This window comes from Oenanthe melanoleuca, chromosome 4A (genome assembly GCF_029582105.1).
Source record: "Oenanthe melanoleuca isolate GR-GAL-2019-014 chromosome 4A, OMel1.0, whole genome shotgun sequence".
NCBI lineage: Eukaryota > Metazoa > Chordata > Aves > Passeriformes > Muscicapidae > Oenanthe > Oenanthe melanoleuca.
In genome coordinates this window covers 4563012-4587977 of record NC_079338.1, presented here as the reverse complement: position 1 = coordinate 4587977, position 24966 = coordinate 4563012, and the positions used below count along the sequence as shown (strand labels likewise).

Genomic DNA, 24966 nt, shown 5'->3' with positions numbered 1-24966 from the left:
AGGAGCAGATTCCCCAGCTCCAGAGGGGTGGTCTGTTTGCTGGGGCAGAGCCTCTGCGTGTGTGCTGTCCCACGGGCAGCCTGCCTGCACAGCTCCATCTGGCTTGGGAAGCAAAGCAGCCAGCACATCTCAGCCTCCAACCATTTCCAAGGAATCATCTACCCTTCTTCAGTCCAAATCAAAGCAAAACACTACCACACACTACTTGTAAAACCAAACCATACCTGAGCTGGCATTTGAGGACTCACACAAAGCTTCCAGCAGGTGTTCCCACAAGACAGCCCCAGGAGGGCTTCTGGAGGCACCACCACAGTTAATGGTTACATCTCAGGAGAAGCAAAGGAGCTGTGGGGACAACCTGCTTTGGTTAAGTTTCAGAGAACTAAATCAGTTCTTCAAATTCACATAGCCTAAAAAATGTAAATTTTAACAGTTGTTCCTGGAGGGATGAAGTTGAAGAGGGAGAAACATCCATCACTGCTTTCACATTTAACAAGTTTTGGGGTTGGGAGTGTTGGGACATCTGCTGACACTAATCCCTGGGATTAAGCAGCTGTGGGCCATACTTCAAGTTGAGGTCCTCATTTTTTGTTGTTGGTTTGGTTTTTTGGCCAGGACATATTTTAACTGGGGACAGATGAAAGAAAGCGAGGGCATGTTCACTTATTTATTTTCTGATAGACCATGAAAAAAAATAAATAATGAAGAATGATTAAACCAACAAACTTTCTTTAATAAATTAATAGCAGCATCACAAAACCCTGATGTGAATGACCCAAGGAAAGTTGGGTACATGACAGTATTTAACCATTCAGAGAAATGTTCTCCCTGCTGGCTGGGAGGAACACAGGCTGTAAGGCAGTCCCTTGGCTCTTCATCCAAACGAGAGATGGACATCAGAACAGGTCCAGCTGAGGTTGGCATATTTACAGTTCTGGCGCTGAATTATTTTTTTAAAAACACTTATAAAAATTCTGAAAATTCTCTGTTCAGTTCTCATTATTTACATCCAAATATAGCAGGTTCCCTTTTTGCCCCTACAACAGAACTGGCAAGGGTGAGACATGAAGGCTCCTATGAGAAGACAATGCCTGTGTGAACACTTACACTGAGCTCGAGGATGCTGTGGAAAATGAGCTATTCACAAGACTTACACATGTGCTAGAAGCTACTTAATTCAACTTATTGCTAAATGCTTTCAAACTCTGTGGTTGGTTCTTAAAGGTATACATATGTGTGTATATATATAAGTACAAACTCACATGCAGATATATATATACACACACACATATACATGTTTGGAAGAGATGTGCTATAAATTCACCCAAAAGGGGAAAAAAAATTAAAATGTACTGTGATTTTTCTGATTTTTCTGTACTGTTTGAGATAATAAAATCTGATTCAGGATAAAGGGCAGTCACTGAAGGGGCAAGTTTGTGTCTCTGGCCAGTGGTTTTCCTACTGATTACCTGATCTTTTTGGAGAGGCAAGAGGATTCTCAAGCATTCAAGCCCATGGTGGCACATGGAGCAGCTCAGCTGCCTTCTGCAAGCAGTGAGCTGCACTCTGCACTGGGACACCTCACCTGCCTGCAGGGAAGTACTATGGATTTATCCCAGGAGGGGATGAGGGAGGAAAGATTATCAACTTCAGTGCATCAGTCTGGGATCAGCCCAGCAGCAGATACAGCCCAAATGTTGTGTTTTAGTAGTGGCCTCAGCAAGGCTGTAGCTGCACAGAATAGTGCAACAGCACAACACCACCTCAAGCACTGGCAGAATTTTCCAGTTCTTCTACAAGTTAATTTTAATGGAATGAACACAGCAAGCTGAGTGTACAAGCAAATCATGTAAATAAAATGTGATTTATCCATGCCTAATGCAAGCTTCTCTGTTCTGACAATTATCTTAGCCAGAGGCTGTCAGTGATGCTAAATCCATCCATGTTAGATGGGCACTGCAGCATCTGTGTAGTAGTTAATGAAGATATAAAAACCTTATGGGTGATATCTGGCTTTAGACAATACTCCACATAAGGAAATCTGCATGAGAGGCATCACCCCAGAGGCACAGTGCCAGAAAGACACAGTGCCTTGGAGGGTTTGTGTACACAGGAATGCAGAGGAAACTTAATTCAAATTATACATGGTGTGTATTAAAAGCAGATTACTTAAAATGCATTCAATCCCAATGTGGATGCTTTCATTAAAGATGTAAGTTAATATGATATACTCTAATTTACTTTGGGAGTAAAATGGAATAAATCAAATTTAAAAGTTATTCCAGATTAATACTCCATGCAGACTAGCTCCCTGCTGTCCCTGGTCACCATTTGCTTTAGAACCATGTCTGATTCCAATCACATGCTCTGTTCAGCTCTGCCCACCCCCTCCTGAGGCAGGAGCAGGGACCCTCACACCTCTCTCAGCATTCCCCAGGGAATTCCCAGGGAGGCACATCCTGCTCCTCACAGCTCGACCCTGGCCAGCACCACACACAGAGAACCTTCTGCTCTGCCCCCAAAGCAGTGCTCTGCCACCAGCACTGGGCTGGAAAATAAAAACAGATGCTAAACCAGCTAAAGAGTAACTGGATGTGAGGAGTGAGAAGAGCAGAGGTTTGGGCTCTTCCCCAGGTAAGCCAAAGCCCCAGATCCTGCAGCAATCTGTGGGGCAGGGCTGGGCACACTGAGCACAGCTGGCTCCATCCCAGAGCTGAGGGGAGGCTGCCAGACCAAAGGAGGGATTTCAATGAATCCTAGGCCTTCCCTTCACTGAATGCTTGAAATGGATCACTCTGTTTCTCACGCTTCTTCTCCGAGTCTGAAAGTGATCCCAGCAGGACTGCAGAACTGCATTCCCTACCTTTCTTAGGGGAGCCAGAGCCTCCTGAGGAATGGAAAGAAAACAGCAGGATTGGAGGAGGAGCCAGAATCTAACAAAGGTCCCTTGAAGTGCAAGATTGACTCAGCATGGCAGAATCCAGTACACATAACAGGACATGTCTGGCCAGGTGCCTGCATGGCCACTACACTGCTGTGATGTCTCTCTGCCAGGTTTCTGTAAAGTCTTTACACGGCACAAATAGGGGTGAGGATTTAAAGTATATATTTACTGTCAACTTGAAAAAGAAAGTTATACTGACCAAGTCTAATAGCATGTATTTGATATATAACTATTAACGTGCCATTCTGGACTCCAGCAAATTCCACCTGAGATAAATATTCAGCATTTTTGTTCATGCACTGGAAGAAGAATTCAAACATTTTGTCCATGACATATGCAAAGTAACTAATAGTTCTGATCTAGTATTAACAGTAAATATAGAACCTTAAACTTCACTGTATATTAATATATATTATTTTAAGTACTGGACTGGAAAGACAACTCTTTTTTTCTCCTTAAAAAAAAAAAGAAAAAGAAAGCTTTGTTCAGAATGCAATATTTACATCGTCCTTTGACCGACACTTACATTTTTACACAATATATTTTGGCTACAGATACCCCGTAGCAAAGGTCTGTGAGAGTCACTTTTACACACAGCTCACTCGTTCACTTACAACATTACAGCTGTTTATGGAGAGCTCTGAAGTCCCTGGCTGCATCTCAAGGCCCTCCTCAGCTTCATCTAGTTCCATGCTATTGAATTCATTGCCATTTCGATAACTAGTTAAAGTCAGGTCTTTCCCATACAAAGCTGTTGAAGCCACATTCAGACACTGATTCTGCCTCAGTGCTGACTTTTTACCGGGCTTGTAGTGGCAGCGGATGTAATTGGAGAAAGCCCTGCGGTAGGTTTTGTTGAAGAGGGTGTACACCAGGGGGTTCACCCCGGAGCACACGTACCCCACCCAAACAAACACGTCCAGCAGTTCACTCAGCAGGTCCTTATCACAGGCTTCCTTGCAGAGGACAGACATGACATTAGTGATGAAAAACGGGCACCACATGATGAGGAACAAAAAGAAGACGATGCCCAGGACCTTGGAGGCTCTCCGCTCGTTGTTGATGGACTGCATCGTTCCTTTCCGGAAAAGCACCGCCTCCTTATTTACAGGGGAGTTCAAGTGGGATGCCCCCTCGTGATTGTGAAGCATTGAAATGTTCTCTGTGTTGTTCTCCTTCTTGAGGCAGTTCACGCTGCTCCTCCTCTGCTTGGGCACCTCTCCACACATGAACACCGTGGCCTGTCTCTGCAGCACCTGCACAGTCAGGCAGTAGGTGATCACCATGATGATGAGAGGGATGAAGAAAGCCATGAAGGACCCAATGAGCACGAAGTTCTCGTCGTTAAGGACGCAGGTCCCGTTTACAAACACCCGGGAGTCATCCTGCAAACCAATGACCGGAATAGGCAGAGATATCCCTAGAAAAATGGAACCAAACAGGAGACTGTTACCTGGACAGAATGGGCTCCAGAGAGGCAGCAGAGACCATGCAGGTCCTGCATGCGTTCAGCCCACTGCCTAAAGCTGCTTGGAAGAGAAGTTACTGCTCCCAGGTGAAAGGGAAAACATTCACAGCACTCCTGGGAGCACAGCTCCAGGGTATTCCTCCCCCAGGAACAGCAGCAGCTTTGCTGTGCTCCACAGCTGACCCAGTGAATGCAGCCTAACTCCTGTTCCTCTAGCATTAATTAGAATTTGGGGGTGTAGGAAAGGCAGTCACCACTCTGCTGTGTTCCAGCTGACCACTCCATACCTGCCAGTTTGGGTTGAAATCACTGAGATAAGGTAGAAAAGAGCAAATTTAAAAGAGAAAAATTTTTAAAATATGAAAGTATTACAGTTATGAAGATTCAAAAGCAAGATTCTTGCAGTAATTAAAATAATCCTGACAGAAAAATAGCCACTTTTGCCATGGCATCACAGACACATGGAAGCAAAGTTCTGCAGTCTCAGTGCAAACAGAAAGTGGCCTCTGCCAGATGTCACTCAAATATTTTTCACACACACTAGGATCCAAACTTCATCCCTTGATCTGTGAAGCTCAGTCCCACATCAGACAGACCCAAAACTTTTCTGAAGCAGCAACCTATTTTGGAATACCATAACCTGCATGCACAGGAAAACACGTGGTGGGCCAGATCTAGTTAGAGTATCATGGGTTCATCTAGTCTTGTCTTGTGGTTTTGGCAAGTACCAGAAATTTAGGGCCATGGTACAAAATGGGACAGCTGTAAGCATTATACCTTAGAAAATTCTTAGAAAATGCAAGAATTTGCATCCAGACCTCATTTTTAAAATAACCTTTGAAAGATCTATCTTCATACTAAATCTTATGAATCCTTGATCTCATTTCTAACTCCACAATATTCAGTGGCATTCAGTTCCTCAACCTATCTGTTTTTTATCTGAACATAGTGTTTTCTGCCCATTTAAATTTGCTGCCTGATAATTTTCTTAGGCTCTCCTCAGTTCACCTACTGTGGGAAACAGTGAATAATCACAATCTGGTCACCTTTTCCATCTTCTTAGTGAACTTATAGTGATCTTATAGACCTGTTATCATCTGTCCTGTCTGACATCTCTTTTGGAGCTGAAGAATGCCATTCTGTTCACTCCCTCTCCTCATGTCAAACTCATTCTATGCCTTTCATTATCCTTCTTTATTTCTAGTTCCTTTCTGCCCTTTTAAATAAACAGAAACCTCCTGCACATCTGAGCCGCTAGAGAGCAGCAGAATGAATTCTGTGCTCCCCTCTGGGCACCTGGCAATCACTCCTCAGACATGTCTGTGGATGGCCATGCCCTCCTTGAGCTCCTCCACCCAAGAAATAACCAACACAGAGGCCACTGTGTGCCTGAATTGCTTTTTTTGAGTTGCTGTGAACATCACAGGTCATAAAGCTAATCCTGTGGGACTTTGAATTTCTAAACAGGAAGAATTACATGATGCTAAAGAGATTAACGAGGGCATCTTTCCCACTCCAGCTAAGTGTTTCAGGATTCTGGGGAATTCATCTGCAATTTGTCATTACCAGAAAATTACCATTTGGCAGTAATCAAGTGACGAAATTTCTTCTGAAAATTAACAATTATAAATGCCTTCTGTGACTGCAACATGTGTTTTCTCAGCTCAAGTACTAGTTCCAGGATTTGCTCTTCTTTCCCTCTCCATGTCAATGCTCATTAGTTCACCTTTGGCAAGGCAACTGCCTCTTTTCTGATATCTTATCTGTTATCTTGCTTGTGCCAATTCCCTGCCACTGCAATAAACTTCATCCCATAAATCCATCATGAAAGACATCATCCTAATGCCTTGGCTCCATCAAATCACAGACATTTGGGAAATGGTGGAAGACTGAGTACTCTTTACACAAAGAATAAATCAGAATTAGGTCAATGGCATTACACCTGGATTGTATTTGCATGTATTTTATGCTTTAGTGCCCTCTATAACACCTACCCTTTGAAACAAAACTCCAAAATGAATGAAAGTTCACTCATGAAGTCATCATCCTTTAAGCTGGTGTTATTGCTTTAGCCAAGGGAAACGAGGTTTTGGAATATCTTCACATGTAAACTGACATTTATGTGACACATGTAAAGTACATTTGGGAAGAATAACCTAGCTCTGTAATGTGATGGATATACAAATCAAGAGCACTGATGGCAGCCTAAAACTCTGCATGGGCATGAGATAGCTCAGCATCAATGACAGGGAATGAGGGGGCAGCTGCTGTCATAGAAAAGTTGCCCTCACCTCTCACATAACAAAGTGAGATTTCAAACTGAGAATGCACAGAAGAAAGAGAGCACTAAGTTTTTATTTGCACTTCCTTCCAGTCTGGGAAAACCCCATCATTAGGAGCAGTAGGAAGAAAGATGCCCTCAGATAAGCAGGCAACAGCTTTGATTCAGCTGCCAGCTGGATTCAGCACTGCTCAGGGGGAGGCACTACCCTCATCTCAAATGCCTTTCTTCACCTCACCCCTCTGCTTTGAAACTCATTCTTTAATATATAATTTATCACCAATCCACTGCACAATTGAGTCTGAAAGGGAACTAATTCTGCACATACCTTGGGCAAGAGGGACTGACTCACAGTGAGACGTGTGAGAGGGGCTTCCTTCATGGGGGATTCCTGCAAAATCTCTGCTGCCACAATCCCAAATGCTCTGATCCCTGCTGCAGACACAGCTCACAGCCTGGCCCTTCCAGCAGGGATGCCTTCATCCCCCCTGAGCATTTCCAAGGCTCCTGGATGTGGATGGACATGGATGCCTGCCTGAGTTCTGCTGTTTGAACCAGTACAGAGAAGGCATTCAGCTCCACTTGGCTCAAGCAATCCACAGCACTAACAATGCAGTTTTAACTGTCCAGAATTTAAGAACTGAGGTGAGTTGGTCAGAGAATACCAAACTCCCCACAGCAGGGCAAGGAGGCTGAGTGTCAAACCAGGCAGGAGGCTCTGGAGCTGAGTGCTGTCCACAGCCTCCCGTCAGAGCAGCTCTCTGAGCCCCAGCACAGCGTTTCCTGAGCTTCTCCCTGACACATCCTTCATCAGCAGACATCAGGCTGACTTACTGAGCTGAAGTCTCCAGCCTCAGAGGCTTTTTCCAGTTGTGTCAAATAACCCTTTCTATCTAAAGTGGCAGCAGATTCCCCAAAAAAGGCAGTGCTGCTCCAAAAACTTGCAAGGTTAAAGTGTTGCATATTACAGTGCTCTTCAGAGTAAACTTGGTCCTCTTGTTTGAAGTCTGAGCAGAGCCTGGCACAGCTGGTTTTGCCCCAGCAAAAAGAGACAACCAGCCATACCAGTGAGTAAGTGCTAGAATCAGCACTGGGAGCTCTGGGCACCCTTCTGCCAGGCAGCAGCTGGAGCAGGACATCCCTTCACACCACAACAGAGAAGGTAAATGTGATTTTTTTCTTCCTCTAGCCTCCTTTAGCTTCTGTTTGACAGAGCAGCAGGAAACCACAGAGAGAGGGATCCTCTGGATTACAAATCCAATTATAAGTGTTGTCCTAACTGCTGCCTGTCAGCTTTAAAGATGTCCTTAAGCCAGTAGCAATATTCACCAAATGGGGCTGAGATCATACTGTGGACACACAGTAACAGATGCTCTTCACAGATTCTAAATTAATAAAACAAAACCCAAATGACTACAAATGCAGATTAATAAAATATTTACTAGAGAAAAAGTTGGCTAAAAAGTCCAAATTGACATTCACAGATACGTAGATTTCAATGAAAAACAATATATTTTTTGTGTTTAATACCTTGTTTTCTTCAGTGAAAGCCCAGGACTCTGACAGAGATTAGAGAGATTACTGAATAGCTGTGTCTTTGATGGTTATTTCCACTAACAAAGGGACTAATTTCCACTCTTCTAGGAGAACACATTTTCTTCAAGGACAACTACCTGAACTAAAGAAAACAGAGGCTTGCATATGGGTTTACTCTGTTTTTCCACGTGTGGAGTTCTCAGGGCTGAATACAAAAGGGGTCACATCTTGCTGCAGCTGCCTGAGCTTGGGAAGGCCAGGGATCACCTCTCCTGGTGTCAGCACTGAATTCAAAGTCTGCTGTGTCCATGGGAAGAGCTCTGCTGCTGCAGGTGCTTTGGACCTCACTGCCACTCTCCTGACATTTGAAGACAATTGAAAAGAAAAAGGCAAAGAGAAAGCTGTGTGCCAAACAAGCCTGTGGTGCCAAAAATACACCACTGTAAAAACAAGAACACTGCTGAACACTGGATGTTCAAATCCATATCTTCAACCTGATATTTAAACAAACATAAGCAAAAATAAACCTCATATTTAAACTAAAACAAATCTGTTTGGTTTCTTAACTGAAATGTCTCAAAGTTCCTGCACATTTCTCTAATGCACACAGTGAGAAGCAAACTCCAACAGCCTCCTGACTTGCAGTGTGCAAGAAAAGGCACTGGCTTCAGAAAACAAAGCTCTTCAGAGAAAAATTGAACAATGTTGCTTCTGAAGTTCAAAATCACCAAAATTCCATATTGACCCCATATTTCAGCAGACTAACTGCAGTGCCTTTCATGTACTAATATTGCAACGATGCCCCTTCAGGGCTGGATTAGGTCTAGTTTTATCTGACCATTCCAATAAAACAACTGTGCCAGCCTTGTATTGGTTTAAAGCCAGAGATAAAAGGGGATGAGCTTTGAAGGGTCCCCCTGCCCACAGCAAGCACAACTGCAAACAGAGGAGAGCCATCACTGATTGTGCTGCTGACCTTGACTCAGACCTTGGGAGCAACTGAGACAACCTGAGCTCAGATGGAAAACCAGCAAACAACAGTGTAAGACTGAAGAAATAAATTATTTTCCCACCTGCCTTTCTGTTTTGCTCAATTACTTCTGTTGGTTTGCCCAGTGTTTTCAGTTGTGCATTTGGTGGGGCTGCTGCCAGGGCTGGGCTTCCCCAGGCAGTGCAGCAGAGATGGCTGGGCTGAGCTCAGGAGCAGAACCTCAGACACAAACATCAGCATCTCCCTGGGAACTCATCTGGTTGGATGGTCAGGCTAATTTCTGTCAAAATTCTTCACACACTGTCACCATCTGCTGCTGCCCCAGGCAAAACCTTTCACTGACATCTCATGACAGGATCAAACCAATCCAAGCACCCTGAAACCACCTGAAATACCAGGGGAGTTTCCTTGCTGTGAATTCAGCTCCTTACCAGCCAATGTGTTCTTCCTCACCTTGATAACTCTTGGAACTGTGCTAGGGACATCAATGACCCTCTTGGGAATCATCAAAAATATGTCTTTAGAGAAAATAACTTTGTAGACAACTCAAACAAGTGGGAAACAGGCAGATGACACCTTAGTGTTTTGATCTAGGTCATAAAGCAAATATTTCTGTCTCACCACCAGCTCTGAAAAAGTTTTATGAGCAGAAGTCAGCTCTACTGCTCCACCAGAGGCAACTTGCAGCCCAGCCTGCAATGCTAATGCCACCTCTGCCCTCTGGTGAGGCAAAAAAAAGTGTTATCAGATCACCACTATCACAGCACCTCTGCCTACAGGCCAATCAACTACAACCCTCATGCTCACAAGAAAATAATTTTAGTCAAATATACACTGTCAAACATTCAGTGTCAAATATAAAAAGGCAAAAAATAATTCAAAATGCATTAATACAGTATATTTTAAATCTCCCAAATCTGGAGAGATATTAAGCTCCCTTAGGCTTTACCAGTATGTGACCACATTTCTCAGCAACATATATTGTTCCTATCCTTCTGCCAAGGCAGTGCTTGCAGTCAGGGATCTGAATGATTTTCTGGGAGATAGAGGGTGCCTGTCTAACCTTTTGGCAGTAACAGTTGTTTTAGCACTGCTTCATTTTGGCCAAGTGATGAGCCACAGAGCCAGCCTGCTCAGTGGGAAAGGCTGGAGCAAAATCCCAGGAACACATTCTGACCTTCCATGTGCTGTCTTCTTCATTAGCAGTGTTTTTGCCTTTTCCCCATGAAACATGTCCAAAGGTTTGTGTGCTAACCTGAAGCCTGCAAAGAAATTCCTGGGGTTTTGGTCTTATCCAGAGCATAATCTCCCAGGGGCAGCTACAGCCCAGCCCAGAACTAAAGATTCCAGGAGCAAACACATCTCAGCAGCACATGAGCCATGGAAATGCCTTGCGAGAAAGCCCCTGGTCCCAGAGACACACTGATGGGCAGAAATGCAAACCAGAATCCTAAATGTGAAACTCTGACCTGAGGGAGGCTATGAGAGCTATTCCAGGTCCTCTGTATCCATTCACAACCTGCCCTAGGAGACCACAATTCCTTTTGGATCAGTGGTGCCACTCCAGGCACATTCCTCAGTATCTCCAGGGAGAGAGGGGAAGGCTGAGCTGGTACCTGGAGGCTCTTGAAGGGCATCATTAGAACAGCTTGAATGAAAAACAAACACCCAGGGCAGAAACAAAAAGCTGTCAGATGTAAGTTCACTTAGTCTGAGATGAGTGTTTACTGATCCTGGCAGCACACATTTATACTTTTCATACTCTTTCATATTTCTACAAATAGATCTCAATAAAATAACCAAGTATTATGAAAGTTAAATGGGGATTTAAATTTCATTTTTAACCTGAATTGTTTACTGTATACATAGACCTCAGGTACATACCTGAAATCGAAATTATATTGTCATTAGTGAGTCAGAGAAAGAATGAAGATCTTTTCAAACACACACACAGACACACACACACACACAGTTTGTGGCATCTGCCTATGGCACTGACACACAGAGCAAAATTTAAGGGGTGGCCTTATCTCAGTCACTTATGAACTAAACTGAATTTACACTGCTTCTGAGGATGTAAAATGTGAGCTGGAAAATTGGTAGCATGTGTGATTTCAGCACTCTGTACCAAGAGACCAAACCTTGAGCACTCTGGGAAGTGGAGGAAAAGCCCTTCCAGGCATATATTTGGGTCAGAAGGAACCTCAGAATTAAAATGTTTCAGTTATTTTCATATCAGAAGCTGTGTGTGTGTGCCTCCACATCAATGAAGTGCTTTCATTCAGATTTTCAAAGGGATATTTTGTTTATTTTAATATTATTAATAGTGCACACTTTCTCCTGTATGCCCCAGTGTGCACCCTGGGTTTGACTGGTTTCTGAGCACTGACCTCCACTCACTGCCAGGGTGGCCCAAGGCCACTTTCCTCACAGCAGGGCAGAGGGAGTCTGGTGAGATGCTCAAGCCCCCAAATCACTGGTGTAAACTTTGAAACTACACAAAGTCTGAAATCTTGAAACAATACCAAGATTCTGCCAGCAGGCTCACACCTAAAATTGATTTTCATTTTCAATTGTGGAGATATTTCTGTTGCCTGTGTTTTTATTTCCAGCCTCAGCACAGTGCTATCCATCACAAAACTAATTTTTACAAGCCCAGTCCTTCACAGCAGCCACTAACTGAAGAGTCTTGCTCAAGTTATGTTTGCTAAAGCACAGGACAACTGTCTGTGATGTACTTTAATTTGGGATAAAGAGGATTTTGGAAAAGATCTATTCACAAAGAAATTGTCAAGAGACAAGAGGAGTCTGTTATGCTCCCCTACTTTAAAACCTAATCATAAGTGTAGGCTTGTGCAACTTGACAAATTTGTAGCTCAATGGGCAAAGAACCTCTTTTATATTTTGCTGTCAGCGTTAGCATTTCAGAAAAATGGAATGTAAAAGCTACTGAATCATGATAAATTACATGCTTTTTACTTCCTACTCTGAATTCTGATTCAGAAACTAAATTCAGGATTCTTTGCATGGAATACAAAGAGATGAAGTCTCTGAAGCAGGACTCAGGAAATGCAAACTGACCAGCCTGCACTTAAGGGTTGCTTTGAATTTGATACTTAATCACAATCAGAAATGCACAAACTATTTTGTGATACTTAACAACAAAGTGAGGATGAATTCATTTACCCTATTTCATCCACTTGAAATTAGCCCAGGATTTCACCAGGCCTTCCCAAGAGCCAGGTGAGGTAGTTAAGAGCTGGAAAACAGCAACAATACACTTTGAGTGAGCTCCCTTTCATTCCACACTTGGTTTATTCCCATGCTGGCCACATTTCTAAATTCATTTATGAAATACAAATAGTTATGCTAAAATGAGTTAGATATGTACCAAGAGTACTTTTCTTTCTCCATTTAACATAACATACTGCAGAAAGCCTGAGTAAAAGGGTAAGCCCTAATATATGCACTGGGGAGGGTGGAAATCCAGCAGCATTTCAGAGCCCTGAACAGACTGTCTGGGGAGTATTGATCCTGCCTGTATCTTCAAAAAAAAAAAGCTTCATTTCACCTATTTCATATCCTATCATAAATGCAGGGTGGTTAAACATCTGGGGAAGCTGGGTAGGGGTGAGTGTTTGCCCTGTAGGGCAGCACAGTCCCCTCACCTATTCTGGCTCAGGTACCTTTTTCCTTGGGGTACAGCAGAGGTCACAATGTGCCCATTTTCCATCATGAGGAGCCCAATCCTCACCAAACAGCTCCATGAAGAGACAGGCCTGTGCCTTTACACCTGTTGGGTCAGGCACCAGATTTTCTACCATTCTGCTGAATCAGTGAACCATGCATGAAGAACTTTGGACCCAGAGTCCAAACCACAACTTGGTCCTCAAGGCACTGGTGCAGAGAGCCCCCTTCAGCACCAGCCAGATTTCTAAGGATATTTCTGCAACATCTAAGGCAGCACAGGCAGAAATCTGCAAGTTAGCTCCAAAAATGGAAGCAGAACAGTTTTCTTGCCCAGGTTTTGCAATGTGATTTATATATCTCAGCTGGGGGAGGGGAGGGGGGGTGCCTATCAGTTCCTCCTCTGCATTCCAGGGCAATGTGGAGCACAAATTCTGTACTGATTCTGAGCTGCCTGTGCAAATCCAGCCCATGGGAACTTGTCCTCATGTGACTGCTTATGTACTGAACTCAGCAGCTTTCTTTCCAAGGTCAAACAGAGAGCACAGAGAGCTTAAAATAATAGCAACAATAATTTTAAAAAATCTTAAATGAATTGATTAAACCCAGTCCAATTTCACTGTGGATTGTATTACCTATGGAAAATGTAGCAGGCCTGTGACACATGAAAATTTGTTTCTAATAGATATTCTTACTATATTCATGAGGAGAGGAAGTATATTTTCCCTAATTTATCTTTTTTTTTTTGTGTTTTCCCATGGCCTTTTCCCACGGCAAATTCTTCAGAATCAGTCCCTGTAGCACCCAGACAGCCAGAATAATATTCCACTTCTAAAGCAGGCAAAAACTCAAGAGAAATTCAAATACCTGGAACATGCTTGTCCTTGCAGTACAGCACTGAAAGCAAAAACCACTTTATAAAATATAAATTAAATGTTAAATATCTGTAAGACTGCATTTTAATCAAGCACAAAAGGCAATACAGCAGATGGAAGTGGTCATACAATTCTGCCCCTGCCTCAAATGTCTCTTTTTAAAGCACATTTAAAGAGTCCTAAAAAAAAAAAAAGAAAATTCTTCACATAATTCTCACTACTCCAGAGTCATCTTGCTAACATTTTGTGTTTTTTCCCCTATTTTACTGCTGCTTTATTTATTGTATTTTATCAAAGTAATGCAAACATGTCTTCTGTTTTGCCTACTCCTCATTTACTAAGACCTCAAACTTGCTAGCTCAGTACTAGCAGCAATCCAGCTGTGGCAGAGTGGTGCAGGCTATAAAGCCAGAGCAGGAGCAGTAAAAACCTCTCTGATAGCCTGTGACAGAGCTCTGTGCTGCTCCCCTTACACCACCACAGGACTTGGGAGAGTTGAGCTGCAGTGACCGCGGAGCAGCCGTGTGGTTTGTGCTGGGCTCTGCTGCTGCTGTTCTCTGCTTTGTTTGCACAGCATTTCTGCAACACCACCTGTCCTGTTACTGCTGTTATCAGCATATTGACAGGGACACAGTGCTCTGCTGTGGAGAGGGGTGGTGCTCTGAAAAATAACTCTCCCCCTGGTCTCTAACCAGCTGCAAGGAAAGGCTTCCACTTCCAGTCATTCCGCTCAGGCATGCAGGCCAGGTAAATTAACTGGAGCATCCTCTTAAAGAAATAAAATCTCCTAAATGGAAATTGGAGTAACACTACCATTCACTCAGACACAGTCAGGACGGTGAGGCACGTTGCTTACCTATGGATATGGTCCAAACTGCAGCAATTTTCATAATGGCCTTGGTGCGGGAATTGAAGCGGCTGTGCTCAATGGGATTGCGAATTGCTACGTACCGATCAAGAGAGATGGCACAGAGATGCATGATAGATGCAGTTGAAAAGAGCACATCTAGGGAAATCCATATAGGGCACAACTGTTTAGGCAAAGGCCAAGCATAATCTGAAACATAGAGAGAAAAGAAGTGAAAGGAAAAAAAGGAAAGGAAATAATTTGGGAAGCTAGGCCACCATTTCTGAGAAACCATTGGGATATTTGAGCTCTGCGACACCAGTAAGGGGAGCATGCATGAGAAGTGGATAGGAAACCTCTCATGGGACTTCCCTGGGGGCAGTTCCTGGCTCTGGACACTCCATAAACCCATAGCCAGTTCCCAACATCTGCTTTCTGTGACCAGTAACTAAAGGGCAGCGCCTGCATGTGACCATTTCAGCCCTGTTCCCCACTCTTAACCTTTCTTCCATATCTTTACAAAATCAAATATTATATCCCTTTATAACCCTTTATAACATCACATTGTTTTCCCAGATTGCAAAGCATTTTGTGGCATTAACTTCACTCAGATCCTTTCTAAAACTCCTTTGACATGTCCATCTCAGTTTCTGTCTGCTGAGGAGAAAAGTAGCAGACAGTTTTTGTGCACAGTCTAACACAGAGCTAAATAACACTACTTCACCTTTTCTCCCCAGGCAGCGTGCCTTGATATCAAAGGAATACTTGCCTCCTTACAGAGCTGCTGGGATTTAGTGGCTGAAATTCAAAGACTGTTTGAGGATAGTTTCTGTAAAGAATAACACCCCACTCTGTCTATGTTAGCAAACAGAACACACTCAATAGCCACATCTGACAGCAGCTGGCACACAGCTCATTTGGGTGCCTGCACTTATTAAACTGTTTACTCAGTGCTGAAGAACAGCTTGAGAATAAAAGTGACCCAGAAAGATGCTCAAGGGCCACTGATACTTAAATCAAAGCTCAGAGAAAAATGATTTGTGAATGGTACCCCCACATCAGTGTCCAGAATGGATTGTGTGAGATCAATAGAATGTCCTGCCAAGCTCTGGGCTTCTTATCAAAACAAATCAAGAGTATCTATAGCAGCTGAAAATGTGAGAGACTTCATAATAATTGAATAATGAGATATTCTTGTGTCTTCATGCAGAACGTGGATATCTAAAGCAATCTTGAAGTTTACCCCAAAGACCAGAATCATCACTCTGCAGAATCAATGTTATATTAAGAATGGTGTAGCTCCATCCTACTGATCTCAAATGGAAAGGATGAAACATTAGTTTCAGAAATCATTGTTTGAAACAAATTACCCAGCCAAGAGAGACCCAGGATATCTTCATGCAGAAACCTGAGATTAACTGAAGCAGAGTAAATTATTATGAAATGTCCCAGAGAAGCCCAGGAACCTTTCACAAAGAGCACAGCAGAAGGAGATGGACACATTAGTTCATTTTACCAGTGGGAAACAAGCAGATGAAGTGCTAAGTACTCACCAAACCCACACAGCCAGACCTCAGCCCTGGGGAGAGATAAGCCACTCATTTCAGGGAGTTTGTACCACATCTATTAAATGGACTGAAATCCACAGCAGCAAGCATTTAAGAGGTCCCTGTCAAAGGGAACTGAGTAAAGCACTTTGTGGCTGGAGCATCTTTACTTTAAGAGACACCTCTGCTGTACAAATGGATCCAGCTTGATTAAATATGACTCAGCCCCTTTGTAACACTATGATCAAATTCTGCCTCCTGCTCACCTTCACACTTTGAAATAGCTGAGGACATCATTGCCACCAGCCTGCAATTGAGCTCAGAGCTGCAGCTAAGCACACCTTGGTGTTTAACAACACCTCAGTGAATGCTCTGGGACAGAACGAGTCAGAAATCCTACAAGTGGTAGCTGTGCCCCCTGTACAGCCCCAGTACTGTGCCCCTGTACTGCCAAGCCACACTAAAGCACATTCGGCTCTCTTTATCCCTCACCACTTCTCCTCTGAGCTGCCAGAGCCAGCTGAGTGCTGCAGGCTGAGATGCACCACGAGCACCAAGGCTCTGAGCGTGCCCTGGTGGAAGAAGCAGTCCCTGGAGCCTGTGCAGCGTGACCATGACTGTGCAGCCTCTGCAGAGGGGAACAGTGACACTGATGGCTGCTCCCCACATCAGGCAGATGGCCAGGAAACCTCCAGTGTCTCCAGAAAAAGACAGGCAGCCTCCAGGCTTCCTGTGAGTGGGAGCCTCTCCATCCTGATCCGTGGTGCTGCAGTGGGTACAGCCTGATGCCTGACATTTGCCAGACCTGGAAGAGGTTTCTACAGCAACCACCTTTTCAGCATTATTGAATGATGAATAACCTCTCTTACTTCTTCCTTCAAGCTATCCAAACACTTCAGTGACTGATTCCCCCTGGAACAACTTCTGCTATTGAACTAGCACAGCATCACAACTAAAAACCTACCAGCAGCAAAAGGAGAGGAGACATCACCTGCTGCCAGACAGACACCAACAGATCCAACCATGCTGCCCAGAACTACTGCCCAGGCAAGCTGTCAGGATGTTCTGGAAGATAAAGGTGAGATGAGAGTTCTCCTAATGCCAGATCCTGTCCTGGAGCACTCCATTACACTTCTAGCTGAACAGCCTGTTGCACAAGTAGACATTTTACTTTCTCAGGAAGTTTCCTAAAATGATCTGCAGTAACAAAAATGTCACTCTGGAAATTTGTAGAATGGCAGCTTGTAACACATCACTGTAGCTCAATAGGAAGGGCATAATATATATTCTATCTCAAAATGTAATTATTTTTAAGTAGGCATGGTGCGTGCCTTTGAAAAACACCTACACAGCCTACAAAGCCAGTAATTTGTTAAAAAAGAAAAACAGCTTTATTCTAATTCTGTTTTGAATAAATGTACAAAACATAGGAAACGTGCCCTGTGACTGTGCCAAGATGCAAACAAGGATTTACAAAAAAAAAAAATCTGTTAATGGTGTTATACCTTTAGAACAATTTTATCCTCAGAAACACTCTAATTACAGAGGGTAACATTTCTCTAATTTGTTCTTTTTTCTCTTATTTCATTTACAAAGAATAGCAATTACCCTATATTTAAAAGAGCAGATGACTGAGTGAAATGAATTCTTGGACCCCAGCACCTCTAAGATGTAGTAATTGCATTTCCAATGGAAAACATTCATCTCAGTCCAAATTTGGCTCCAAGAATGAAACAGTACTAAACACCTGCATAAGCAAAAAACCAAATTCTTTGTAAAAAACACAGATTTTTGCACCTTGAATTAATCAGAACCCCTAAAAGCATACATTTTATGATGGCAGGTAGATCAGATAGGAGGGTGCTGAAGGGAATTAGTTGAATGCAGCAGATCAGAACAAAAGTTGGCATTTCTTTACCCAGCATGTAATCAAATCACAGATTTTTTTTTTTTGCCTCCAGATATTTTGTGGGTGGTAGAAATTTACAGTGGCCAAATTCACAGAGAAAAGTGTATAGAAGACAATTGCAGTGATATTTGAGATCAGTGTTAGCTTCTGGCTTCAGTCAGAATAAAACCAGCATGTAAAAAGTCCTTGCAGGAAGGAAACTTCTGCAGAATATTGCCTCAGCCTCTAGGACTGAATGGCATCTCATGGCATCTGTGGTTGATGTGGTTCCTCACAGGACACATGGGACAAACACTCATATTTAACCAGGAGTCATGGTCCCCAGGTGGGATTTCATCTCCTGCCCCAGGATGAAAAAGCAAACCACAATTCCTGTGTGTCACTGAACAGCTGAGATGAGCACAAACTGTTGGCAGAAAAATAAAGAAACTCAAAGGCATTTTGGCAAAGTCACAGACCATCTCTGTGTGTAGTTAATTTGCTGTCAGATAAGAGTTCCTTACATTTTCTTGTGTTTTCCATCAAGAAAGATGGCAGCTATGAAACTGAGTCACTTTTGTCATATTCTTTATGCATATGGGTAAAAAATGTTGCCTAGCCCTGTTATGGGCATTGCACTGTTCAGTGCATGAGAGCCAGAATTACCAGCTACTGTTGAAGGAGGTGATTGAACAATCCAAAACAGAGCAAATGGAAGCAAAATTAAGTATGTCAAATGGTAAAATATAATTACTCCAGATTGTAGGAGAATGGTTGTTAAAAAAAAAGAAAAAAAAAAAAAAAGGTCTGTTTCTTCTTCGTATTCAGTATTCTACCATGCAATCTACTCCAGGATATCTCCTGGGAAACTCTAGTATAACTCCTAGGACAAATCTGGAATAACAGCAACAAAATACCTTCTTGTACAACAATAAAGTGAAGAATTATGTAAAATTCATCTCTGTATCTTCGAGAGTTTTTCATGAGAAAGTCACAGCAATTGGCATCAATCATTTATTTTCCAGCCATGAAGAGGAATTTGGAAAAGGCTTCAGGACATATTTGTTTAGCCAGTGCCTTGTATCTATAGGGATGGATAAAAGTTGATAAAAACCATCCTTCAAAATGACAGCAAGAAAAAAGATAGATTTCATCTCATTGTGACATTTGACATATATATACATATATGCACACTATATATATTATTTGTGTAAAATAAACAGAGTTAAGAGATATAAAATAAGTACTAAAGACGCCTATGTGTTCCAAAGCCTCTTTTAACATTGTTCATTGGGTTGGCTAAAAACTTGAATACGTATAATATTTCTCATTTTAGGCTTCTGATATTTACTGTATTTACAAGTCACTTTTAACTACTTTAATGAATTAAAAAAATAAAAGGTAGGAGTTTTAATAAATCCCAGTACAAAGCACAATTTCCCAGCAGTTAAAATGGCAACACTGTGTGTGCTTGAAGCACCTTTTGATCATCCTGTGGATCAGTTTCAGGCCACACCCTGACCCTCTGCCCTGTGTAGTGCTCTGACCCATGGAAAGGTCAGCAGCAAAGATCCAGGAGATGCCTCAGATAATTCCCTGGGAATTCCAAAAGGAGCATTGCCCTATACAATGACAGTGCCCGCCTGGGTTTCCTAGCTGGGACCAAGAGCAGCAGCAGACAATGCAAACAGCAACCCAGAACATACCCTAAACCTGTCACCTTCTGAAGGGCTTTGCTGCTTTTGAAGACTCTTTCATACATTCCAGGGAAACCCACTGTTGTGGTTTGTAGAATAAAGCCTACACTTTCCCACTGCTATTTACCCCCACTGCACCTTTGATGCAAATGAAGAGTTTAGTACAAACCAGAATTTCCAATGTTCACTTTAAAGTTTCATATCTGCCACAGGCTTTTACAAAAATAGAAAGCAATTACATACAGTTTTAACATTATTGCATTGCATTATTCCCAAGGGAATGAAAGAATTGAAATTACTCTCTTCTCTCTCTTTTATCTAGGAAGTAAAGCATTTCCAAGTCTGAAATACCACATCAGGAAGTGTAAAGCTATGTTATCTCTTCTCTGCTAGTTTGTTTTCCTCAGATTTACACAGACAAATGACTCAGAGACACCCATATCACTCTGAGAGTCACACACCCGAGGGTGCTGAAAATCTCCATCGTGCCCAAGAAGTACAGAATGTCTTATTTGATCCCCCACAGTCATCAGTGTTCACCAGCATGTCCACAGAGGAGCTTAGGGACATGCAGCTGATCTCGAGGGCAGCACTGCCAATTCTTTTGATTTTATCATCAATAGAGTGGAATTTAATGTTTTTCCAATATATTGAACTGCTGGGCACCAAGTTACATGAGAAATTAAGTTTACCTGTAAATTTCTGGTCTGCATTTTTCTAGAGGGAAAAAAGGCTGTCCTGAGGCTATCTGGATCCCTTAAATAGCACAGGGACATAATCTACACACAGAGAGCAATGGTGACTTTTAGGAGAAGGACTGTGCTCTTCAGTGCTTCAATTCAAAAGAGCTTGAGCATCCCAAGAGGTGCTGAGCAGAGGGTGTGTTCTCAGGGGATGTGATGGCCAAGGGAATGGAGGAGGCCACCAAGCAGGAAAAGCAGGTGGCCCTGTGTGCAGGCACAGCTTAGGAGAGATCACTGCTGGCACCCCACACTTGAACACCTGTGGGTAGACCTGCTTTGCCATAGTGCAACACCACACTAAGGGTTTATTTGGATCTGTGCCACTGACCACATCCAGCTGGGCTGTGACACTGCTGCTGAGCTTCAGTTTCCTCTGAGCTTTTTGTTTTTCAACTCCTGATGCTGTCAGAATGGCACAAGTGGCCCTTGGGCAGGGAGCAGCAGGGAATGGGCATGGAGCAGCATGGTCTCCTTTGGAAACCCCCCACCACTGAGGGAAACTCCAGAATGTGCCTCCAAAGATATTTTGGTTCTTGTCTCACAAGCAATTAATTGATGTGACTGTATTTTATTGCAAATTAAACAATTGTACTCACTATGCTGTTATAAGAATTTTAACTAACTGTTAGATTTTCCTTTCTATCCAGTATTGCAATGACTTTCAGTCTTGACAGGATGTATAAGAAAGAAGGAAAATTAAAGCTAGAACAGATATAATTATCTGAGCTAGGGAACGATTACTTGAATACCATTTAAGTAATATTTTAAATGCAAGGAGCCGGCTTTCCACACATTATACATAAAACAAACCTGTTAATAAAATGGGATGTTTGCTAAGAAGCAAACCTAGTGAAAGTTGTTTACTTCCCAATGTCAGAATCTCTTCTCTTATGGAAGCATAAAATTATTCTGGTGTGATTTGTCATTCTATAGATCCATGTGTTATATTGATTTTTTCATTTATTGGCAGAGACTAAAATAATGCTTGAAGCCAGAGGATAAATTTCTAGGCTCAATGCTGTTCTCTGCTTGCAGTTTAAGCATCTGTAGTTGCATCTGGAATTTTTGCATTGAGTGATAGGGACAGTTAATGGAGCAATGATACAATTAATTGAATTGTTTCAGCAAGTTCATATAAAGGGTTCCTTCCAGCATTTTAACTCCAAGGCAGCTATGATCTCTTCACACACTTCTGAGCTACATGTTCTTCATAATAATTTATCTAAATGAAACCACTGTCTAATAAAATATTCATAGCAGTAAACATTTTCTATTCACTCATGTTCTGTATGTCAGCACAGCATCAGGACAGCACTCTCTCCTTCAATTCCCTTCATGCAGGTCAGAGATCAGCCCTCACCTGCTATTTAAACAACTAATAAAGCAACAGTTGAATGAACACCACACTGGAAAGTAAGCCCACAAGCAAACACAGACATCACACAAATACCTTCTGAACATGAGAATATAAATATTTTCAAATAACCTGTCTCGTAACAAACGTGTCAGCAACAGGTGGTTTTTCCTCAGTTTTGATGAAATTGAGAAAGGTCCATTACCACAAGAAATATCTGCCAAAGCCAGATCACTTGAGGAAACTAAAATTCAGAACTGCAAATGAATGTGGCATTATTCAATTACAGCTGACTGCTGAGCAGAATCCATCTGCTTGAAATCAGAATTTCTAATGCCAAATCAAGTCTAGACTCTGCCTCGATCCTAGGACTGGCTCTAGGGCTAGTGAGAGGACACAAAACCATAAAGAGGAATTTTTTTTAGGTATTTGGTTTTATTTCAGCATAACTCAGTGGCAATTCAGATGTCTGTGCTCTGCTGACAGCTGCCTGGGAGCCTACATGGGATTATTCCTCTTTCCCAGCTCGGGCTCCCTCCTGACAATGCAGCTGGACAAATTGGCCTCCAAATCGTATAAAATACCTGATATCAGTAAGAGATAAAGTATTCTTCAGATATAAAGGGTTCTTTATTCAGAGAACACAGATCTGTCATCTTTAACTAGCCAACATTTTTACTAAATCTTCCAGGAAGAGGACAAATTTGATAAGAATTTGCATACTCACTGTAGACCACGCTCTGCAAACCAGCAGTGTTGGCTTTGAGCACACAGATGCATATGTTTGGTCTGCTGTACCTGGCATGTCCACTCACTATTTTTTCCCTATGGCTTGGGATATAGAGATGATGTGAGGTCTGCTGTTTGAAAAGTGTCAGTGATTTTGCCTCCCCCTTGCTGCAGGCTGCTTGATGTGCCCAGGATGTGATTCTTGTTTTGGCCCCTATTCAGTGCAGCCCTGCACTTGGACCAGTCCTGTGCCAAAGCAGAGTGTAACCCACACTCAAGAGCTTCAGGGAATTTAGGGATATTGGAGGAGTTCAGTGAATGAGCTTTCCCATTAGTGGGTTAATGCCCTGGCTGCACTTCCTGACAGTGTGAGGCACAGTCTCTTGTCTGATGAGGTCAAAAGCCAGTACAAGCAGTTGGTGAGACTGATACTGGCAAGCAACCACTTCAACCAAAGGAAAGAAGCCATATTTTGGTCTATGTTAATAGATATTTCTCAGGATCAGAAAAACACATTCCACATTTAGCTTCCTCCAGGGTGATGGGCATCTCTGACCCTATATGATTATACAGGTAGGAATGGCAGTGTGAGAGTGCTCCAGAGCAGCCACTGCCTAAAGCAATTATTTAGGGGATGCTGAGAAGCCTGGAAATTCTGGTTCTCATCCTTAGTGCCATCTACTGGCCTGCTGTCACTGCATACCTTGGGTGCACACCTCTCACTTGCAAAGCATTTCTGCTCCTGTGCCCAGGCCTCTCCTGACCCAGAACAGACACACTTTTCATTACAGCAGAAATGTCAGGCTGGAGTTCAGCACACTGGAAACAGCACCTCCAGGGGCTCTCTCAAGGGAGTAGTTTGCTAATGAGTGTGGACACTGCTGAAGGCTCGTGGAAAAATTCAGCCTGGATTTTTCCCAAGCTGTTGTTTTTCACAGCTTCAGCCCAGACCTTTCCCAGTCTGGGGATCTTTCTCTGAGACAAAACAAAGGAAGGAAGAACAACACAGATAAACACCTGGTGTTGACCACTGAGCCTGTGAGTGTCTCATGATATTTTACACAAAGCATGTTTTCAAAGAGCTGTTGCCTTCTTTGACCAATGAGTCTTTTCTACTTCGTTTTTCACTATCTATCCTATATATATGCCATGGCTTTTCAATAAATCACTCCTTCTTGCTGTTTGGAAGAGGAATGATGTGTTATTGCATTATTTGGCATTCCTAGTCAGACAGCAACAAATGAGCACTGTTCATGTGCAGCAACCCCAAGAAAGTGTGAGAGCATGTGAGCAAGTGTCACTTCTCTAGGTGTTTGTTGATCACCATGTTCCAGCTCAGCACAGAAATCTGTGCTTGTGCAGCCTGCCCCAATGAAATGGCAGCACAATGAAGGATCATGGTCACTCCCTGAAACAGGGGTGGAGGACAATTCCTCCTGTGTGTAAACAGAGACAGACATTTAATTAAAGAACTCTAACAGCAACCTAGAAAATGCATATATTGCTGATCAGTTCTATACTCTGTAAGAATAACCTACTGAACCATGCAAGTGTGCAAAATATGCCCAGTTTGCACCCAAAATGCAGTTTTCCACTAGGATTCTTGATGTGTGGTGTCACCCAGACAAAAACTTAGGGAATTTTGCTGATAACTGTCTTTTCACTAAAGAATAAGATGTAGAAATGAGAGGAAGTAAACAAGTGCCACTAAAATAGACTGAGTTATTTAACTACTTGATCTCTTCTCAAACCCTGAACAATACTTGAAAAATATTATTTCATTAGCCTTTATCTACCAGCACAATGATTCAAAGTCAGAACTTAATGTCAGTTACCTAGCAGCCCTTCCCCACTTCTTCCTTGTTTTCCCATAATTCTTATATGTTTCCTCATTTTGCCCTGCTATGGAAACCCTGGAGGCTCCTTTCACAGGACTGGAAAATAATTTTCCAAGAGAAGACTAGGTCTGAAAGCTTTATTGGCTGACAAGCTTGCCAGGGAGCTCATTTCTCTCAGCAGCACAGGAGGCTTTCCTGGACAGCCCAGACTCCCACAGGACATGGGGGTGTGAGCAGAGAGCCCCAGCTGCAACCCACCCCACTTCTGTGGCAGCAAATGTACCAACATTAAAGGCTTGTGTTTAATCCACCACCTTGGTGGGGAATGTGGAAGAATCAAGGTCTGGGGATGTCCCTGCATCAAGCCTGGGAGGAAGAAGGCCTGCAGCTTTCACCTTGGCACGTGCCAGTACTTCCCTTTGCACCTGTCAAGGCCAGCAGGATAATCCCATCTCCAGCCCAGGAGCAGCCAGACGAGATGAGGTGCTAAGGATGAGAGAGGGCTCAGCTGCTGGCCCTCCTGCAGGATTTCCCATCCAGA

At 42.9% G+C, this 24966-nt stretch overlaps 1 protein-coding gene across 2 annotated transcripts in view; it reads right to left on the bottom strand.

The window, feature by feature from the left end:
• Positions 1-714: 714 nt before the first annotated feature.
• The window catches only part of HTR2C (5-hydroxytryptamine receptor 2C), a 214822-nt gene continuing 190570 nt past the window's right edge, over positions 715-24966 (bottom strand). For both annotated transcript variants that reach the window (XM_056491801.1, XM_056491803.1), the window contains exons 4-5: positions 14639-14839; positions 715-4364 (exon numbers count right to left, since the gene is read on the bottom strand). In XM_056491801.1, the coding sequence (XP_056347776.1) occupies positions 3532-4364; positions 14639-14839 (1034 nt within the window). In that variant the 3' untranslated portion in view covers positions 715-3531. The remainder of the gene's footprint in view (positions 4365-14638; positions 14840-24966) is intronic.